Source organism: Diospyros lotus, chromosome 9 (genome assembly GCF_014633365.1).
Source record: "Diospyros lotus cultivar Yz01 chromosome 9, ASM1463336v1, whole genome shotgun sequence".
NCBI lineage: Eukaryota > Viridiplantae > Streptophyta > Magnoliopsida > Ericales > Ebenaceae > Diospyros > Diospyros lotus.
The window spans coordinates 979,193-998,734 of record NC_068346.1 but is presented as its reverse complement, the minus strand read 5'-3'; the positions used below and the strand labels follow the sequence as shown (position 1 = coordinate 998,734).

Sequence of the window (19,542 nt, the reverse complement as noted above, 5' to 3'; positions counted from 1 at the left end):
TTAATCATAGATTGGGTTGGGCCTTTTGCTAGTACATTAGGCTTGGCCCAATGGCACTATTGGATTCAAATAAATTCCATTGGATTGGGCTTGGTCCAATTGCATTAAATGGAATGGGCTTGAGAAGCCCAACCCATTTAATGAAGAATAGTTTTTAATTGGAACTATAAATAGCTCCAAACTCTTATTTTCTCTCATAAGTGTCTTCTTGATTCACTTGAATGTAGAGAGAATTTTGGAGAAGTGTTCTTGAATAAAAGAGGTAAGTTAGAAATTTTTGTGAAAAATTTCTTCTACTTATCTTCTCTCTTTGATATTCTTGAATAGAAGTGATTTCGGGTGGACCGACTCGGCATCCTACACTTGGAGGATTATACGGCGGGAAATCTAACGGTGAAATAAGATTTCATCAAAGAGGTATTTTTCGTTTATGCCTTCGTTTTATTAAACCATAATTTCTGAAAAACGGGATACCTCCAAATTAAATTTTAATTTCCGCTGCGCATATGATAAGATCTATGTAACTCAACAGGTCCAACACGGGATTCCTACCAGACATCCGAGTTTGCCGAGAGACCTAGGCACCAGATCAACCAAGAAGTCGGGTCTAGCTAAAAAGGCATAGCACCGAACTCAAACGAGGGATCCGAGTGAGTCTGCGGGCATAGGCGTCGGATGTTCTGGTAATCCCGGGCCATCCCGTGGTCATCGACACCAGATTGCAGCTAGGTGACTTGACCTATTGGAAGTGAGCTGTGCTTGAGCCGCCATACCAGCAAGACACGTACAAATAATCGGGGCTCCTGCAGATTTTACGTGGTTCAGCTTATAGTTTTGCACGGGAATACATGGGATATATTCTTTTATTTATTGGGAGATGTTATTACAATAGAAGATTTAAAGATAATTTCAACCTCTAACCGGGTCGAGGAACGCTTCTGACGATAGGCTTGACTCTATGTCTCGTGCTTCATCCCTTCTCCTGGGGCTAAAGTTGGGAAGTACCTCTCGAGGTGCATGGTGTTCCGAGCTTTTCCTATCGCCTCGCTTTGTGGTGTTGGTAGTGTGTACTTGTTGGTGTCTACCATCCTCTGGATTTTGTAAGGTCCTTCGCACTTCGGGTTAGGTTTTCCTTCCTCTTCTATTACCTTCCCCTGCGTCCAAAATTTCTATTTTGGTGACAAACTGTTCTGCTCGGTCGAACAACTCAGTCATTGAATTTGACTCGGAGAAGGCTAAAGATCTTCTAAGCGGGGCGTAGGTAGTTCCGTCTAGCAGGGCTAACGCTGCCAATCCGATTGGGAGATCCCTTACTTCCTGCGTCGCAACTCTAAATCGCTCGATGTATTGCTTTAGGGATTCATCCGACTTTTGCTGTAAACTCATTAGATATATTGCACTCTTTTTCTTTGGAAGATAGACGGAGAATGCATCTAGAAATTCTTTCTTTAACTGTTCGAATGATCGTATATGTCATGTCGGTAATTCAGTGAACCACTGCTGAGCTTGTCCTGCCAGGGAGAGTGGGAAAGCCCTGCACCTAGTGACCTCGTTCCATTCATGTAACACGGCCACTGCAACAAAATATTGTAAGTGTTTCTTGGGGTCCTCCCTTCCTGAGTATACCGAGAGTTGTGGTAGTTCAAACCCTGGTTGCACTGGTCGCCTCTAGAGTTCCTCAGATAGAGGGAACCCTTTTGAGGGAGTTACCTTTAGTATCATCATTACCTGTTTCTGTTCTAGCACCTTCTCTATGAGGCGTTTAATGTTGGACATGCTAAATATTTCTTATTTCCCTTTATTTTGGCCGAGAGATGGGTCATAAGGCGCTCCCGAGTAGGTATTTTCTGTTGTCTCTCTATACGTGGAAGCTTTTCTTGCCCTCCTGCTATTTTTTCTTCTCGAGTCCGTTACTTCTGGGACTTGACTATTCAGCCCTGGAGTTCTGATTCTTATCCCCTATTGAGAGGCTCTTGAAGGGTTGCCTTGGGATCTCCGATATTCTACCCCTGTATTGATTTGTCCCATGTGGGGAATGTAAATGTCCGGCCTTAGTTCACGTAACAAAGCAATGACTTCCTGTAGTCTTCTCATATTCTCCTCATTGGATATTTTGAGCTCGTCATTCTGTTTCTTTAGCTCCTCAAAATTCTTCCGCAATAGTTCATAATCTGAGAGTAAGACCTGTTGGAAATGTATGCCCTAAAGACACCTTTTGTTTAATTTATGGTAATGATGTTTCTTTTATTCAGTTTATGGCACATATAATATTTGCATTTAATTGTTGAAAAAGTGTCAATGCTATTAAGTAAGTGATTCATGTGATGGGTCGTTCTTCACAGTTAGGCATGAATCATGGGTACTTAATAAGCAAGAAAATATTACTCTTGATCTTTTGATAGAACTGGACATTCTATCATGATAAGATCATTGTACAATAGATCCTAATGGAGGATGGCTTGCCTTAGCCAGTAAACAGTCCGTTTACTCTAATTGTACAAGCACATTTGGAATGCGTAGAGTGGACCTGTGATAGAAGCTAATGACAAAGTACTAATTATTATGGAGCTAGTCTATCACTGCTACTACGTGGACGAGTACTCTAATACTTGAGTATTAGTTGGTGATCTAGTGAACCTAGAGCTATATTCTTAGATTCACTGTAGGTGAGGTCTATCAAAGATCAATAACCTTTTGAGTTGGGAGTATGGTTTCTAATTAGCTAAGACAGACTAATACAAGATAGTTTCTGTGATTCACCCCTTTGTGATTGTCCAAGAATAATCAAATAAGGATGGACTAGTGATCTAAGGATGGTAAAAATCATTTAGAGAGGTGTTAGTACATTATTCCTTTCTAAATGATGGGTGTTACGCAGAGGGGTATTTTCGTCATTACACTAGTAGGTCAAAGACATGGCATATGCAAAATTATTCGTGGGGTCAGTGTTACCATATGGTGATAGTTGGAACACTTAGAATGACAAAATATAGCTACTAGGTAACAGGGATATTTTGGTCATTTTAGTAGCCGTGAATAATTTGTCTTTTGGTCCCCGGGGTAGCTCGATGTAACTCATGTATTATTTAATACATTTGGCTTGTTGGGTGAATTACATTGAGAGAGAATTATTTTATTCAGAATGGTCCATAATTAATTGGGCTAGAATAAAATAATAGTTCATTAGTTTTTAATTAATTAATTGGGCTAACCCAATTAGAAAATTAATTAAATGGACTTGGCCCATTAGAGTTTAGCCCACTAGGGTTTTAACCCTAGGGTTCTCCCTATATATTCTCTCTTTGGTTATTTTTCATCCAGGGTTCTTTTACTCTTCTTCACCGAAAGAGAGGCCACGAGTTCGAGTCATACTTCGGAAGATCGAAAGAGAGCCTTCAAGTTCTGATGCGAAGGAGCCGAAGGATTGCAGGACAGCCGTCGTCTCCACCACGCGAAGAAGCTCCCGCTCATCCTCCTCCTATCGCTCCATTTCGTCCAGTAATCCGAAGGAAAAGTAAGTTTCCTAGATTCTAATCAATACGAGGAAAGTTTTTTTTTTTAAAAAATCACTTCCGTTGCATGCTATGTATCCTCGTTTATGGATCCTTCAAGACCGTGGGTGGAGCTATTCTTGAAGTTCCCACGAGGTTTCCATTTGGAATTGAAGATTGTCCAAATGAGCGTGGTTCCTTACTGGCAAGCACTGCATGGGGGACTTGTTCCTCTCGCCCTGTCGCGTATCTCCTCAATCCAGCTATGTGTGTTTCTCCTTGCTTTGAATGCTCCATGCCCCATAGTCCAGTGGTATATATGGTTGTATTCGAGCACAGGAAAGTTCTCAGAACGCACTTCGTTGCTAAGGTGATCTACCAAAAATTCTGATACTGTAGAGTGCACTGGGTGGGGGCCTTTTGTGGCTCCTGCCCTAGTATGAGCGCTCCTTCGGGTGGGGTCCGGCGAGCTCGCCCAACCTACTGATCTTGTCCCTCTCGACATCTTGTGTTAAGATTGGCTTTTTGTTATGTTTTCCACAGACGGCGCCAAATTGTTGTTGCCAAAATACAATAATTAAAATTTGTGATGTGGGGTCCACTCAAGCTCGGTGTCGAGTGAAATTAGGTTGCCATAAGAGATGTTGCTTCAAGGGAGATTGCTGTTAGGATGCTCGCCACAAGGATTTGCAGCTAGTTCTCGCCACTAGCTCTTGTCACAAGGTCTCACCACTAGCTCTTGCCACAAGGTCTTGCCACTAGCTCTTGTCACAAGGTCTTGCCACTAGCTCTTGTCGATAGCTTTTGCCACAAGGTCTTGCCACTAGCTCTTGCCACTAGCTCTCGCCACAAGGTCTTGCCACTAGGTTCGCTGCAAGACTTTACCTTCGCCGCTAAGTTTGCCGCAAGACTTTTCCCTTGCCGTTAGGTTCGCCGCAAGAATTCGGCCCTGTTAATACTAAGAAAATGGGTTAGAAGGCTCGCGGGAATCTTCCCCGCGAAGACCCTCCGATGCCAAAGTCAGTCCCGAATCCCGATGAACATTCACGAAAAAATAGTAAAATTGTATTCAAAGTGATAAGTTTTACCGAAGTTGGAGGTCCCCATTAATGTCCTGTAGCTGGGTATTTATAGGGCACGATTCTCAAGGGTGTCTGGTGTCGACACGTGACGGTTGCTAAATGGGTCAAAAATAAAAGAAGGGAGAGGTTGCCACCAAAACCGTCGCGAGCTAGCCCTCGCGGTGAGCCTTGGCTCGCAGCAGGCTGCCGCAGGCCTACCCAACCTTGGCTCGTGGCAAGCTGTCGCGAGCTTGTCTTGCAGCCAGCCTGGCCGCAAGGCCATGCTGCCTTGGCTCGCGGCAAGCTGCCGCGAGCCTGCCTTGCGGCCATCCTGGCCGCGAGGCAAGGCCTCGCGACAGGTTGCCGCGAGTTGGCCCTTGCGACCAGCTTCGTCTCGCGCCCCTTCCTGCCGTGGGGTTGGCCCTCATGGCTAAAACTTTTTATTTGAAGAAATCTCATTTTTTTCTACCAATTTTTCTAGGCACAACACTAGGAAAAAAAAAATAAATCAATGAAATAGTTTGATTGCAAACCTTAAGGTAGCATGTAAACTAAAGGTGTCCATGGTGTATAAGTAACTATATCGGGTGAGAAATATGTGAGTATTAACTTTTATAATCTATGTACGTGTGGTAGTGTGCATGGGAAGGGAGAAAATCAACAACACATGGAAAGAGAACACTAAAAAAAAACCAATGTATTACTTTTAATTTTCGAGAAAATAATTAAAAAACATGTGCTACCTTTAATGTAAGGTTTCTTATTTTGGAAACAATCATTGCCCTCTAAAAATAAAGAGTAATATTATTTATTTTCGATAGAGATGAATAACAATTCATATGATAGTTAAGTGATAGTATTTAGTTAGAAAAAATAAAAAATAGCTAACAAATTTTATTATAAAGTTAATCAAATACTATCATGTGATTGTCAAATAAACTGCTACTCATTTTTACTGAAAATGAATAGCGTTACTTAAAAATAAAAGTCAAAAAAGTTGCTTGGTATAAAAAAGGATTGTGTTGAGAATGAACAATAAGTCGAGTGATGGATATTAGTTGAATGTTAGTCTATGATTGAGAATTAGAACAAGGGTTGAGCATGCTACCGCTTAAGTCCAATCACTAAAAAGAACAATTTTATTGGATTTACAATATTAATTCTAATACCGAAGTTAAAATATGTCTAGTTTATAACTGTTTTTGACAAAAACTAAATTAATTTAGATATACAAAATATATTAATTTTAATTTTAAAGTAAAAGTTATTTTAACTTTACAAAATATATCATAGTTTAAAAATAATAAAATTAAAAAAGCTTACAACCCCAAGGCCTACAAGCTACTAGATTGGTTCGGTTTGTCAAGCTGCGGGTTAGTTTAAGCTACGAGCAAATTCATGGTGGTTGTTGAGTATTAGTGCGAAGGCACGTTGCAATTAAATGAACCCTAAGCTAATCTAGTTCACCAACTACATCACTCACCGAGTTGACCATTCACCCTTTTAGTCCCGTCTAGTTAGAAGTCGATTGTCCGTCTAGTTAGAGGCTAATACTTACAAACTTAATCCATTACATATATACTGAAAGAAGAAGGAAAACATCTAAAATCCTAAACACAAGAAGAAGTTTGTGTAATATGTAAGAATTCAGACACCAGTTTGCAAGTTTACAATTACAGGCAAACTGGTAATTGAGGAAGAAAAGACAATGGTTTGTTTGGTTCACTAGGGATTAATCCCCGGAAAGATGCATAAACATATGTTATCTGTGCCAAAATAATCAAGTCTCTGTGCTGGTGAAGTTGTTGATGCGTAGAAAGCCAAGGCAATTAGAAAAGGAAATGGCCCTTGACACGAGGTATATGACGAATGCAACATAAGCAGCTGTGAAAGCCAAAACCACACATCCTGACAACCATCCATGTATTTCGGAGGAGAAGAATTCCATCAAAAGATACCCATTGATTGCCATCACCAAGGCAGCCACAAGCCACGAAACCATCTAACCAGTTTGGGGGGGGGGGGGGGGGTGAAGAACAAGAAAGCGAATCAAACAACCAATGAACCTAAAGAATAGTAAGGGAAAGGCGTTCCTAGTGGACGAGAAAGGATGTACCTTTAGGACGGGGCCGATTTTGAAAACGCCCATGACCTCCTCCTTTGACACTAGATAAAGAAGGGGAATGAGGGCAAAGGGAATCTGAACTGACTGAAGCACATTGAGCCACTCATTCAAGTCATCCAAAGTGTCCTCCGATTCAAAGGCAACGGCAACTACGATAGCAGGGATGATAGCACAGCTTCTTGTTATCAATGCCCTGACCCATTTCTTCAACCGCAAGTCCAGGAAGCCTCCCATGATAAATTGCCCAGCATAGGTGCCGGTGATGGTGCTGCTCTGGCCAGCGGCCAATAACCCGATAGCCCAAATGTAGAGAATCGGGAACAGCCCTCCGCCATACTCGTCCTGAAGATACTGCCCCGCGTTTACTAGGCCAATGCTACTGGCTATATCAGTACCATAAAATGCCTTGGCAAACACAGCTGTGACAAATAGGTTGATGATAAAGGAAACAACAAGGGCAGCGGTGGACTCTATAGAGTAGTAGTTGAGGGCTTCGCGAACCCGGCCGATCTTTGTCCGATCAATCTCCCTTGATTGTACAAGGGCAGAGTGTAAGAATACATTGTGAGGCATGATAATGCAGCCCACAACAGCCACAGCCTTCTGTATTGTTTTTGAGCTCAGTTTTGGGACTAAAATGCCTGCAAGGAGATGAATTACCAAATACCCTTTTCAATTCAAAGCAGGGCATACATCAACGATGGAGCTGCCGCTAAGTGCGAGAAAGATATTGTATTCTCACCAAGAAGAAGTTGTAACCCACTGGGTTTTGTTTCACCAAACATCCAAGCAAACGACACTGCCATGGTTGCAATAAGAAGAGCGAAAACTGCTTCAAGTTTCCTCACACCGTAGTTCTCAAGAAACAGAAAGATGAAACTGCAGAGATAAGAAGTAGCAAAATGGTAAATTGCAACTCATAACTTAAACTATAACGCATTTGTGGTTTTCTCAGAAATCGAGAAGAGGAAAGGTGAAGGTTAATGAGACTACCAATCGGAGGCTGTTATGACAACACCGGCCCAGAGAGGAATATGGCCGTTGCTGAGAATGGTGATGGCAATGGCACTGCCGATGACTTCCTGAATGTCGGACCCAATCAGGGCAAGCTCCGCCATGGACCACAGCAGCAGCCTCGCCCATCTCGGGTACTCCTCCCGGCACAGCTCCGCCAGGTGACGCCCCGTGGCCACTCCGACCCGCGCCGCCAGGAGCTGGACGAGCAACCCCATGGCGGTGGCCCAAAGCAGCAGCCACAGCAGCGAGTATCCGGCTATGGCGCCGGCCTGGAGGTCACTCTCCAAATTACCCGGATCCAAAAACGCTATGCTCATCAAGAACCCGGGCCCGGTAAATAGCCACAGCTTCTTCCACGAAAAGGGCGGCGTCTTGCCCCAGTCGGCATCGTCGCCGTCGTCGACGCCGATGATATGGACTTTCTCGGTGGGTTCGTAAGCCGTCTCTTCTCCATCGAGCAAAAGTCTTTCGGCTTCGTGATCATCAGCCGGCATCGTGTTGATGATGGACTGGGGGGTTTCCGGGCGGCGTCGAAGCGGTGAGACCGCGGGCTACAGAGGCGGAAGAGGGAAAAGCGGCGGTTACTGGGTCTGATTTTCGATTGCCATTATTGCCGAAGGAAAAAAGACGAAGCTTTGGGATCGGATTTGGGGAAGGCATCACTCAAACTCCCCTTTTTAAGCTCCAACTGTGCCCGTGCGTCCTTCCTTTCGGCTCTGTTTGGATGCCGGGAAATGGGAAGGGTACTCATAAAGAAAGTTTGTGTTTATTTTTGCTAATGAAAGGCGCCAAATAAAATGGTTTTGGAACTAAATTGGAAGGCGACAACACACTGATAGATTTGGATGTCTGCCCTTTATTCGCTTTATTTTTTGGACACATTAACATTAAAGTATTATATATTATTAATTTAAAAATTATACATTTATTTAAATAATTTATAATTTAGAAATGTCAATATTGACGCCCAACCAAAATATCATATTAAAATTTTTAATATTTGTGATAGTAACATCAAGACATCTCTTTCATTTTTCAATTATTAGAAGTATTCTTATCTTTTTATCAAATCTCAAGTGCACTTAGTCTAATTTACCCTTTTTATCCAAAATCAATTATTTTGTTACATAATTGTTACAACTATTTATATTTGAATTCAACAAATTTTAATATGATTAGATAGATTTAAAATTTATCAATATATATATATATATATATGTATGTTGGTCATTGTCAAAAGATTAGAGATAATTTTAAATATTGCACACGTAATGTGCAAACCAAGCATGAAGCTTGCAGCCTCCATGTGAATGCAAAGATTCTTTCTACATGGGACAAGTTTTGGGCTTGGCTGTCACTGTCCAGGATTAGAAACCCAAGCCCATCTGGTATTTCTCCATATGGGCCAGACCCAACCCATAGAAAGTGAGGATAGCTTTTTCTCTAACTAAGGTTTCGGGCCAATTGGGCCCAATCTCCCTAATGGGCCTTCTTGATTAGATGCGTATTATTATACATTAAAAAAAATAAGAATACCAAAATTACATGGTGTGAGCAACAAAAATAAGAATGCCAATTTTTACCCATTTTGACTGATATTTGATAAATTTAGTTTATGGGATGGGATGAGTGTGTTCTGGGAGAAAACGAATGTCAGTAATTGAAATTTTGAATAAAGTTATGTTGTTAATATTTATTTATTTATTTTCCATATTGAAAAGTAATAGGAGTGGGGTGTTAAGCATATCGTCACCTCAATAGATTTTAACCATGAGATGGAATGGTGTGGTTCCTCTAAGCCTAAAAGTCTAAAATATCAATCCATCAACAACAAAAAAACATAAGAGAAAAAGGTATTGGCTAATGATTGTGAGGCCCAGTTCTTGATTGTGGGAAGGGAAAGCCTCTGACCTCTCATCTCTTGGAGGGGTAGGGCCAGTAGCCACATATATAGAACTTTTTGGTTTTTTCATGATGTTGCAAAGGGTTGAACAATGAAAAATATATATGTACTGGGTGTCTCATCAAATTGATTGGGTCATGTAGGAACAAGGTTCAATTCTAAGTGGTATGTAAGAATGCCTTAGTTGGATGCATTACGTTCACTTAATTGACACCTATATTGTAGTGATAGTTATGATCTTTACTTAAATTTTCACAACTTTTGTCACTACATCCTTGGGTATGCAAATTAAGGTTCATATCCCGTCTATATATTGTCATGGCAAGTGATCGAAGGATGTGAAGTACCCAATTCACCCTTCAAGGGTCTAGTCAATTTACAGCTATGCCACTACACCTCCCCCAGAAAGAAAGAGGATGAGTTCAACTAGGCGCACGCTTATATATATTTATATTCAAAGTCCTATCTTGAATGTCAGCAAATTCCAAACAAATACAATAATTACAATGTTCCACACGTAAAGACATGAGATGAACCTCCGCGACAAACCCAAACCTTGCAAATTCAAAGGAAACCTAATTAAACAGAAATTTCAAAGCTACGTACATCACGAAATCAAGAGACAAGATCAGAGCAAGCCCTTGTTTTCCCACCTATACGTACGTACCCTTTTGCTCCAGTTTTATTTTATTCATCCCAGTTGACGCAAATCTTGACTCAAACACGTTCGGTTGATCTTCCGGGTGAAGAGTTCACGTGCGCCGATTGATCAGCTTTTTCGCTCCGGCGTCCAGTGCGGCGCTGCCGGGCTGAAATGCACCGAGACAACCCTCGAGTCAAGGAGTTCCATGATCGGAGTGAAGCTGACGCACCTCGGAACCTTGTACTGGTTGATCGACGCGCCCCTCGAAATGGCGTAGTCCATTAACTCTTCGAACGTGCCTTTATTCACCACCCTTATCTCCAGCGGCCCGATCGAATTGTCGGCCACTCGGCCCTGCCGGTAAACCGAGTTCATGGACTCTTCCATGGCCAAGCAGCATTGGTTCAAAGCCTCTTCGGTGGGCCAGCTTGACGGGTCTTTCGCCATTAACTCCCAGTAAATCACGTAGTGCCCGGGGATGGCCTTGGTGTCGGCGTAGCTCGTGTACTCGACAACGGTGGTGTCGAATTCTCGGAGCAAAGCCGAGGCGTTCTCAACTGCCTTCTGGAGCTCGGCCTCGTCGGTCTTGTCGGAGTCGATGCTGAGCAGCGCGTTCTTCCGGCGGATAAACTTGAACTGCGGCGCCGAGTTGTGGAACCCGTTGACTCGGAGGATGTCGCCGACTCGGTACCGGCACAGCCCGGAGTAGGTCGTAATCACTAGCTCGTACTCTTTCCCGATCTCCACGTTAGCCAGGTCCACCAGCCGCGGCGGCGCCTCCCGTGACAGCGGTGGCGCAGCCGGGTCGTGGGGGAGGAACTCAAAATATCCCATATTCGGCATGATTGTGTAGGACACCTCCGATGGCTTCACCATCGGCTTCAAATTCAACCCAAAATAGCACTCCGAAGAAGCGTACATGGTGCAAGCTTGGGGCAAGCCGCCGCTGTAATAATCCAACGTCGGAATGTACTGCGCCATAGCTCCGGTCACAATCACGTCAAGATACTTCGTGTTCGGCCAAATCCTCGTTATAATCCCTTCCCAATTCTCTCCTCGGCATTCTTGCTCAATCAACTCAGCCAATTCCGGGTCCGGCTTCAGCAAGCTGGTCATGCATTCCCGCAATGGAGGGTCTGTAATTCGAGGGTTTAGAGTCCCAGTTCCAATGTCATGGGCTAGTTCTTTCCAGTTGAGCTCGAGGAAGCGGATGGCGCGGAGTAGGCCGGAGGCGAAGACGGCGCCGACTCGGAGAACCTCTCGGCGGCAGAGGAGGCCACAGAGCATCTGAGTGTACATGCTCTGGAAAGAATTGGCGCATAGAATGGCTTCATCAGGGCTTGTGTAGACGTTGTAAGGATCAAATGGCCTGGTCTTGAAGTGCTTGCTCTTGTAGTAGCTGGTAAGGACCGGGCGCGCCAATAATCCACCCGGGGTCTGGGTTTCGGCCTTGATGAAGAGGAAGTAGAGGCCCTTTCCTTTGTCCAGCCCCGGAACATAGCTGTTTAAAGCATAAATAAATTTTACATCTTGAATAATAATTACACGTGTCAATACAATACATGAAAGAAAGAATTTTGCATGTTTAGTAAGAAGGAAGAAAGAACCGTTTGAGAAGAGGAGCTTAAGCTTATTACAGGTTCATGACGGGTTGGAGAAGGCTGTAAAGCTTTTGTCTTCTGTCCAGTTCTTCGTGAATCGTTGGCATCAGTTTCCTCTCGCCGGCAGATGTGCCGGAGCTGCAGGTTATACAAGTAAGCATAACGTAAGATTTTAGTGTCATGAAATTATATAATATTTTAAATAATACGTTACGAAAGCGGAGCGCTCAACGTCTACCTGGTTAGGAACTCGGAGATGGGATGGGAGGAGAAGATGGGAGATCGATCGCCATTGGCGATGCGCTGGATGTCGGGTTGAAGATCCTCGTACGTGACGACCGGAACCTTGGACTTGAACGCGTCTCTGTCGGTGGCTCCGGCAAGCTTGAACCGCCGGAGATACTCGGTGTCGGCGTTGCGGCTCAGAATCTCGCCGAGAACCTGCTGCTGCACGGGGTCAACGTTCCTCGTCATCACCTCGATGAAGTCGAGCGCCTTGGCGTCCTTCTCGCACGCCGGAGGGCCGAGAGGCGACGAGAGGCCTGAATTGACTGCCATTAATCTCGTGAGAGATCGGACACGTGAAGAGATTTTGATTTCTTGTTGAAGAGTGGTGGAAGCGTGTTGTGCTGTGTTGTGTTGTGGTGTGGTGTGTGGTTTAACGTTCGAGCCAGAGCCGCTATTTATAGGAAACAAAATATTTCAAATAATGATAGAATCGCATGTAAATGTTAAAATGAAATAATTTACCAAACACGTTATTGGGTCCTTAGAGTAATGATTAAAGTACAATAAATGCATATTATTTTTAAATAATATAAATTTATATATCATTTGTCAAAATGAGTAAGGTAAGATTGTATTAAGATAAAATTAAAATATTTTTCAGATCAATGTATAAAATGATTTAGATAAAATTAGAAAGTATTTCAAAATTTTTAATAAATTATTTGAAGCATATTTTTTTATTTGTAAAGTCCTAGATAAATTTAACAAATATAATGAAAATGACTTTTATTTAGAATATTTTTCATATTTATTTTTTTAATTTATATCTTAGATAACAAACGTTGCCTTAATGTATTTTATTTTTAATTTTGAGATAATTTATTAATTGATAGAATGTTACAAATTAGTTTATTAGTTGAAGGGAGATAATATTTTGGTGTTTTCATTTGAACTATTAGCATATTAATTATTTGAACAATTAAATTTTTATTTTGATTAATATTTTATATATTTATATTATTTATATAAGATAAGACATTAATAAAAAATATTATTTTTATAATGATAATTTATCCTATTAAGTCTGTCAGCGACACGCCACGTCACGAGTCGACATGGAGGGCAGAAGGGGGAAAATATCCGCCTGGAAGGACTTTGACGGAGCATTGCCTTTGGATCGACATCTAAAATACCCAGGGGGGGGGGGGGACAGCTGGGTCCCGCACCACGTCGGTAATGTCGGAGGAGAAGGGGGACAAATGGGGCCACGCTGTCGCCAGGTCAGCACTGGAGATTCGTCCGGGCTCGGACAGTACGGGCGTTTCCTGTTGAGTCTGTTGGTCGCCGATAACGACCCGACGCCTGCGGATGGAGCAGTTTCCACTGTGGAAGCCTGCGGACGGCAATGGCCAGGCGAATCTATGTGGATTCTAGGAAACCGCTAACACATGGGACAATGTTTCTGGTACACTGGCGCTGACACCCTGCTAATGCTAAATGTTCTCGATTATTCTTTCTATCAAATTACAACGATGAAAAGTTGTTCCCTTTGGAGGCAATAATTTGCATTAGACGTGAGAGTAAATGATGGAAACGTCACGTTTTAAATATAACTGTCATTTATGCAACTGTTTTTATGTGTTCTTATGCTAAAATTCAAAATATTATTTGTATATAGAGTTTATATATTTGTAATTATAAGTTTAAATAGGATTTGTTAAGATGAGTAAAATAAAATTATATTAGGATAAGATTGGAATAATTTTCGGATCAAATATGAAATGTTCAAGATAAGACTGAGAAATATTATAAGATTTTTATTAAATTATTTATTAAATTTTTTAAAATATATTAAAGGAAACATGCATCATTTCTTTTTTATTGTAAAAGTATAAAGAAATCCCAATACATAAGCTTTTGATAGAGACTATCACCTTCTCCTTTATAGCCTATAGGCATCGACTCAAATCGAACAATCAGGCCGGGCCAAGTAAAATTGGGTCAAAGTTTCGTGCTTGTAGTCCCTCATGTAGTAAGTGACCAAAATAAATTTATTCGAAGAGGGAGGAGAGATGAATTTATTTGAAAAAAATCTAGATAAGAAGTCACGTGACTTCTTTTCTAAGGGTCGCTAAATAAATTTAACAAATATAATAAAAAATACTTTTATCTAAAATATTTTTTTTATCTCACTTTTTTCGGTCTATATTTTAATTAACAAACACTACTGTTGTAGTTCGAAAACTACGACAATAAAATTTGTAGTGAGGGAAAACTGAAACCTAAGCAGAGTAAGGTTAACAACTAGCAAGAGTCTGCTGGTGGAGATAGGGGTTGGGTAATTTTGATTATTTCGATTCTTAATGTACTGATGTCATAGGTGGACCTCTGAGGGCACATTCGGTGTTGCTTGAGATTGGCTTTCTGTGTGATGGGGGCCATATCTACACTCACGGGAACAAGTTAGAAGACTCACATTCTCCCGAAAGGCCTCCTAGGCTAATCGGCCATTTGGAGGGTTCTTTTTAAGCCCGTTCACGTGTTATTAATGTGCAGACATATACTGTTACAGGGGACGGGAGACGTATCTGCACGTTAGTAGCATGCGGACGGGCTTAAGAGAAATCCCCGCATGTCTTTAACTTGTTCCTATGAATACATATATGCCCCCAAGCACACAGGAGGCCAATCTCGAGCGTTACCAAATGTGTCCTTAGAGGTCCACCTATGACCCCGAACAGTACATCGATGACCGAAGCTACCTAAAAAATAAAAATAAAAAATTAAACTGATTGAAAAATCAAAATAATAAAGTACAAAAACAATATTATTTTTTATATTTTAATTTTTTAATTCAAAAATTGAACCGAATCAAGATAATTAAAATTGTAAAACTTAAAAATCAAATCAAACTAATCTATAATTCAAACCTAACTGAATTAATAATTTTAACTAATTCAACTTAATTATTTTAATTTAACTAAAATGTAGCTTACAAGTAACATTTTAGAAATGCAGAGGGTAAAATAGGAGATACGCCTTGCATTATTTAGGGTATAAATCATATGGTCGTTGTCAAGTGGACATTCGAGTTGTTGTAATCACATGATGAACGATCCTCGTTAACTTCGAATTTTTTGAATTGTACATTTCCTCCTTGTCGTCTATTACGGGATCGGCATCATTTGTCGTATCATCGATCCGTGCAAATCAATGAAATCATGTAACAATTTCGTCGCATTTCTTTAAACGAGGGCGTTCGGCCGACGGAGCATTCATGCGTCTACTCGTGTTTAATTCTACTTAAACATGCTAAGATGTTATATTCAAACTAATCATCTTTCCAAAATATAAATTTAATATCGACTCAATTATTATAAGATAAAATCAAACTAATTAAGATAAATCTTATACCACTAGTCGAGTTACGAAATCTAAGCGGTTTTGTCAGGGGTGGAGCCAGAAATTTTGTTCTGTGAGGACGAAATTTATTAAAAGAAAAAAATAATATAATAATATAAATATATAAAAAATAACATAATTTATTTAATACCTTACAATAGTTTTTTGCGAGGTTTCATATTTTGATAATGTTGTATAATAATTTCATTATCAATCTTCAAAAAATAATATTATTTTATTTCTCTTTATCAGCATATTTCATAGTCGAGGGAGATTTTCGTTTTAAAAATCTCTCCATGACTGTTTCAAATTCAATATAACGAATGATAATTAGAGAATGCATATATTTATAAATTTATCAAGTGCACATGTGCAAATTACAATTGATCAATATTCATATTACGTGCATCTATGTAATTGATCTACAAATCAAAATATCAAATTACGTGCACCTGTGTAATTGATAAACTTATTTATCAATCTTAACATTACATTAACAAACTTATTTTCGCAAAACCCAATATCAATTAACCAAACATCAGTTAACAAAATTCAAGTTTACTTAATTTTAAAAATGAAAAAAAGATTTTACCTTTTTGAGACAAAAATTGGTGAAGCTTTACTACTCACTAATTAAGAAAGAGAGAGAGAGAGAGCTAGAGTCGAAGAGGAACGATTGACCAGCCAGCGTTCAGCTCCAGTTAGCGATTAGCGACAGAAGGGCGAGCAGGCAAGGCCAAGGTCGAGATGGCGACGCTGACGAGAGATGAAGCGACGAAGCCAGAGACCCAAAAAGAGGTAACAACTAGCATTCAAGAGCAACTGACGATGACGGACTGAGCAAGGCGAGCGACCATCGATTGAGGAGGCGAATGGAGGGTGAGCGAAGTGAGTCAGCGACCTCACCTCAGTGATGGTCCGAGTCGCCAGACAAAGGCATGGAGGCCGAAGTGAGTGAGAGCAACAAAGAGGAAGCCTGCAGCCAGCAACGAGTGAGAGCGACAAAGGGAAAAGGGCAGGGGGTGGGGGGCAGGAGCTTGAGCGAGAGTTTTAGATTTTATACCCGAGCCTGAGTGTCGGCCAAAATCAATGGCAAGCTAAGGCCCTCACTGGGCCTATATTGGCTCTTTCCCTGGGTTTTATATATTAGGGATTAAATATCATATATTTTTAATTATTAAAGGAGTATAATAAATCAGTCAACTTATTCAAATATTACCTACATAATGTGTCATTTGAGATAAACGAGTGCAATCTTATATGCATGCACTAACGTTTTGTCATGAAAATAACTTAAAGTAATATTTTTTAATTATTAAGATATTAAACACTAAACGTCATATTTTTTAATTATTACTATGTAGGTGTAAATAAGTAACAAATTTTAAATAAAAGTTTATTGAGTGGTATTTAACATTTTTATATTTTTTAATTTTTTTTAAATAAAATTTAAATAATATGAATCTTGATAAAACTTAAATAATTTAAATTAACCCCAGGGTAGCACAAACTGTTTGCTACATGGGAGCTTGGAATGTCAGGAAATTGTAAGTTCAATTCTACTTATTTGTGAAATTATATAATTATTTGTGTATATGTGAGGGATTAGGTGTTAAAATTGGGCATGACGAATTTGTCCATACACCTAGCTCATATACAAGTAAACTCTAACGGGTGGGATAATGGAGCTTCTGACCTTAAAAAAAATTTTAAGTCACATTTTAAATTTATATAACACGTGCGCTTTCAAAATGGTAAAAGGAGAAAAGAAAGGTCAATTGGAATGGGGCAATGGCGTAGAGTGAAAGTTAACGTTCTTCCATTGAATTGACTTTGGTACCCTTTTGTTGGGGGAAAAAGGAGCAGGACAAGCAGGGTCAAGGTTGTCCACTCAGTTTGGTGTTATTTAAAAAGAAAAAGAAAAAAACAAAGAGTCAAACACGCAAATAAATTTTCTATTAAAATATAAATAACTTCTATTTACCAAAATACATAAATAGTTTTTTCCTAATAATTGTGACAGAGACTTTATATTTTAATAGATTATGAGTAAATAACAACTGAATTCTATGTTTTGTAATAAATTTTATTAAAAAATTTTAACGTGATAGAATAGGGTTACTGATAATCATTGTTATAGACTCTACAAAAGAACAACTCATTGTGAGTTCTTTTTTCCTCTTTAGAGGTTGCCGCGGCTTACTTCAAGGGATTTGCCTTCTAATTTCTTAAAAAATTATCATCAAAATTTTTTATTTTTATTTTATATATATGTAATATGATAATTTTTTGATAGACAAAATTTTTAGATACAATAAGGTTAATTAAAATACAAAACTGTTTTTGTTTTATTACGAAATTAGATCGAAAATAAATTATAATCAAACCATTAACCATACAATAAATACATAATTTAACATAAAAAATCTAAATTGAAAAAAATTACAAATAGAAAGAATAAATTTTCATTATGATAATATTGGTATAATAATAATAATATAATTATTACTAAAATATCACTAAGATGGTATTATTATAATTAATTATAGAATATTGAACATTTATTTATAGATCTAAAATCATATATAAATGTACATAAAAAATTATATCTTGATAAAAAAAATGATCCATGAAAATATTATTTCAGATGAAATAAATTCTAATCACAATTAAATTTAAAATTTTAATGACGATCAAATTAAGAAATTCAATCATAAATAAATTAAGAGTTTGAGTGATAATTATCACTCAAAATATAAAGTTGAGAGACTAAATGTATTGTTTATCTAATAAATCAATCATAAATAGTTGCATTAAGCACCAAAGTCATGGCCTCTGAGGCCTATGCATATATCCATCCATCCATCCATCCATCGATCTGTCTATCTATATATTAATTCCTTGTCAAATCATCTAAGTTCACGTGCATGGAGATTGCCGGTTGGTATGGGACATCTTGATCTTGGTAGACTTCATCTCCTGGCTCCCTCTTTTCTTCCAGCCTATCCAGGACTCATTTTCGGGTTCGGGCTCGGGTTTTGGTCAAACCATTTTTTTTTTTTTTATTTTGGGTCTCGCCTTATATTGAAGGAAGATATTAAGTTTAATAGATATGGCGTAATCTTAATAATTAAAAAATATAATATTTAATTATTAATATTTAAAATATCAAACATTCGATATCATAACTATTAAACATTATTAATTTAATTTCTTATCGTGATGAAACGTTAGTGTGTGTTTAAATGCAACCATTTTCATAAATGATACGTCACATGGATGACTCGCTAAAAGCATTTGAATAGGCTGAGTGATTTATTGTGTTCCTTCAATAATTAAAATAATATAGCATTTAATCTCTAATGTACAAAAAAGTCAAAATTTCATATTTAAATTATTAAAAAAGTATTATTTTAAATCTTTTTATCCAGACTAAATGTCATATTTTGTAATTGTTGAGAGCGCATCGTATGTATTATGCCAAAATATTATTTGAACACTTAAGTTTGATATTTTTATTAACATTCTTATCTTACTATCTTATATAAATTTAAATTAATATGACACACAATATAAAATATTAATACGAAATATCATCATAAATATCAAATTTAAATGTAAGATAGCATTTCCCATCCAATTATAAATCTCATTATCCTTAATTGGGAATGTTTTATATTTACCATTAAATCAATGTATATTAAATATTATAATGGCACGTGCTCATCATCCTCTTTATTTCCACACTTACCAGACCAAAAAAAAGATTAAAATTTTTTAGTTAGATTTTGTTTGATTAAAGTCATAGACCCACAATTAATCATTTATTTTGTATGATAATCCAAAATACTTGCATATAAATAATCTTATAAGCTTTCCAACTGTAGTGGACCACAGAGGGCCCAACAACATGGGCTTGGGACTAGAGGTCTAGGGCTAAGTTGGAGTTGAGGCCCATTAGCCCAGGTCGTACCCCAGAATGGAGAGAAATCTGGCCCGGAAAGCGCTTTTTTATTTTTTTTTATTTGCTTCGAGGCCCTGAAAACTTTTACCACCCTCATCGTGAACAAA

At 39.0% G+C, this 19,542-nt stretch overlaps 2 protein-coding genes across 2 annotated transcripts; both read right to left on the bottom strand.

The window, feature by feature from the left end:
- Window positions 1-6,066: 6,066 nt before the first annotated feature.
- On the bottom strand, window positions 6,067-8,459 carry LOC127809703 (metal transporter Nramp3-like). Its single transcript, XM_052348716.1, has 4 exons — window positions 7,671-8,459; window positions 7,420-7,556; window positions 6,669-7,318; window positions 6,067-6,554 (listed from the first exon to the last, which is right to left on the bottom strand). The coding sequence occupies exons 1-4, from the start codon at window positions 8,186-8,188 to the stop codon at window positions 6,333-6,335; spliced, it is 1,527 nt and encodes a 508-aa protein (XP_052204676.1). The 5' UTR covers window positions 8,189-8,459; the 3' UTR covers window positions 6,067-6,332.
- Window positions 8,460-10,014: 1,555 nt separating this feature from the next.
- LOC127809702 (probable indole-3-acetic acid-amido synthetase GH3.1) lies at window positions 10,015-12,489 on the bottom strand. The gene is made up of 3 exons (XM_052348715.1): window positions 12,080-12,489; window positions 11,878-11,979; window positions 10,015-11,741 (listed from the first exon to the last, which is right to left on the bottom strand). Exons 1-3 carry the CDS (start codon window positions 12,397-12,399, stop codon window positions 10,367-10,369), a joined length of 1,797 nt encoding a protein of 598 aa, XP_052204675.1. The 5' UTR covers window positions 12,400-12,489; the 3' UTR covers window positions 10,015-10,366.
- Between the last annotated feature and the right edge of the window lie 7,053 nt (window positions 12,490-19,542).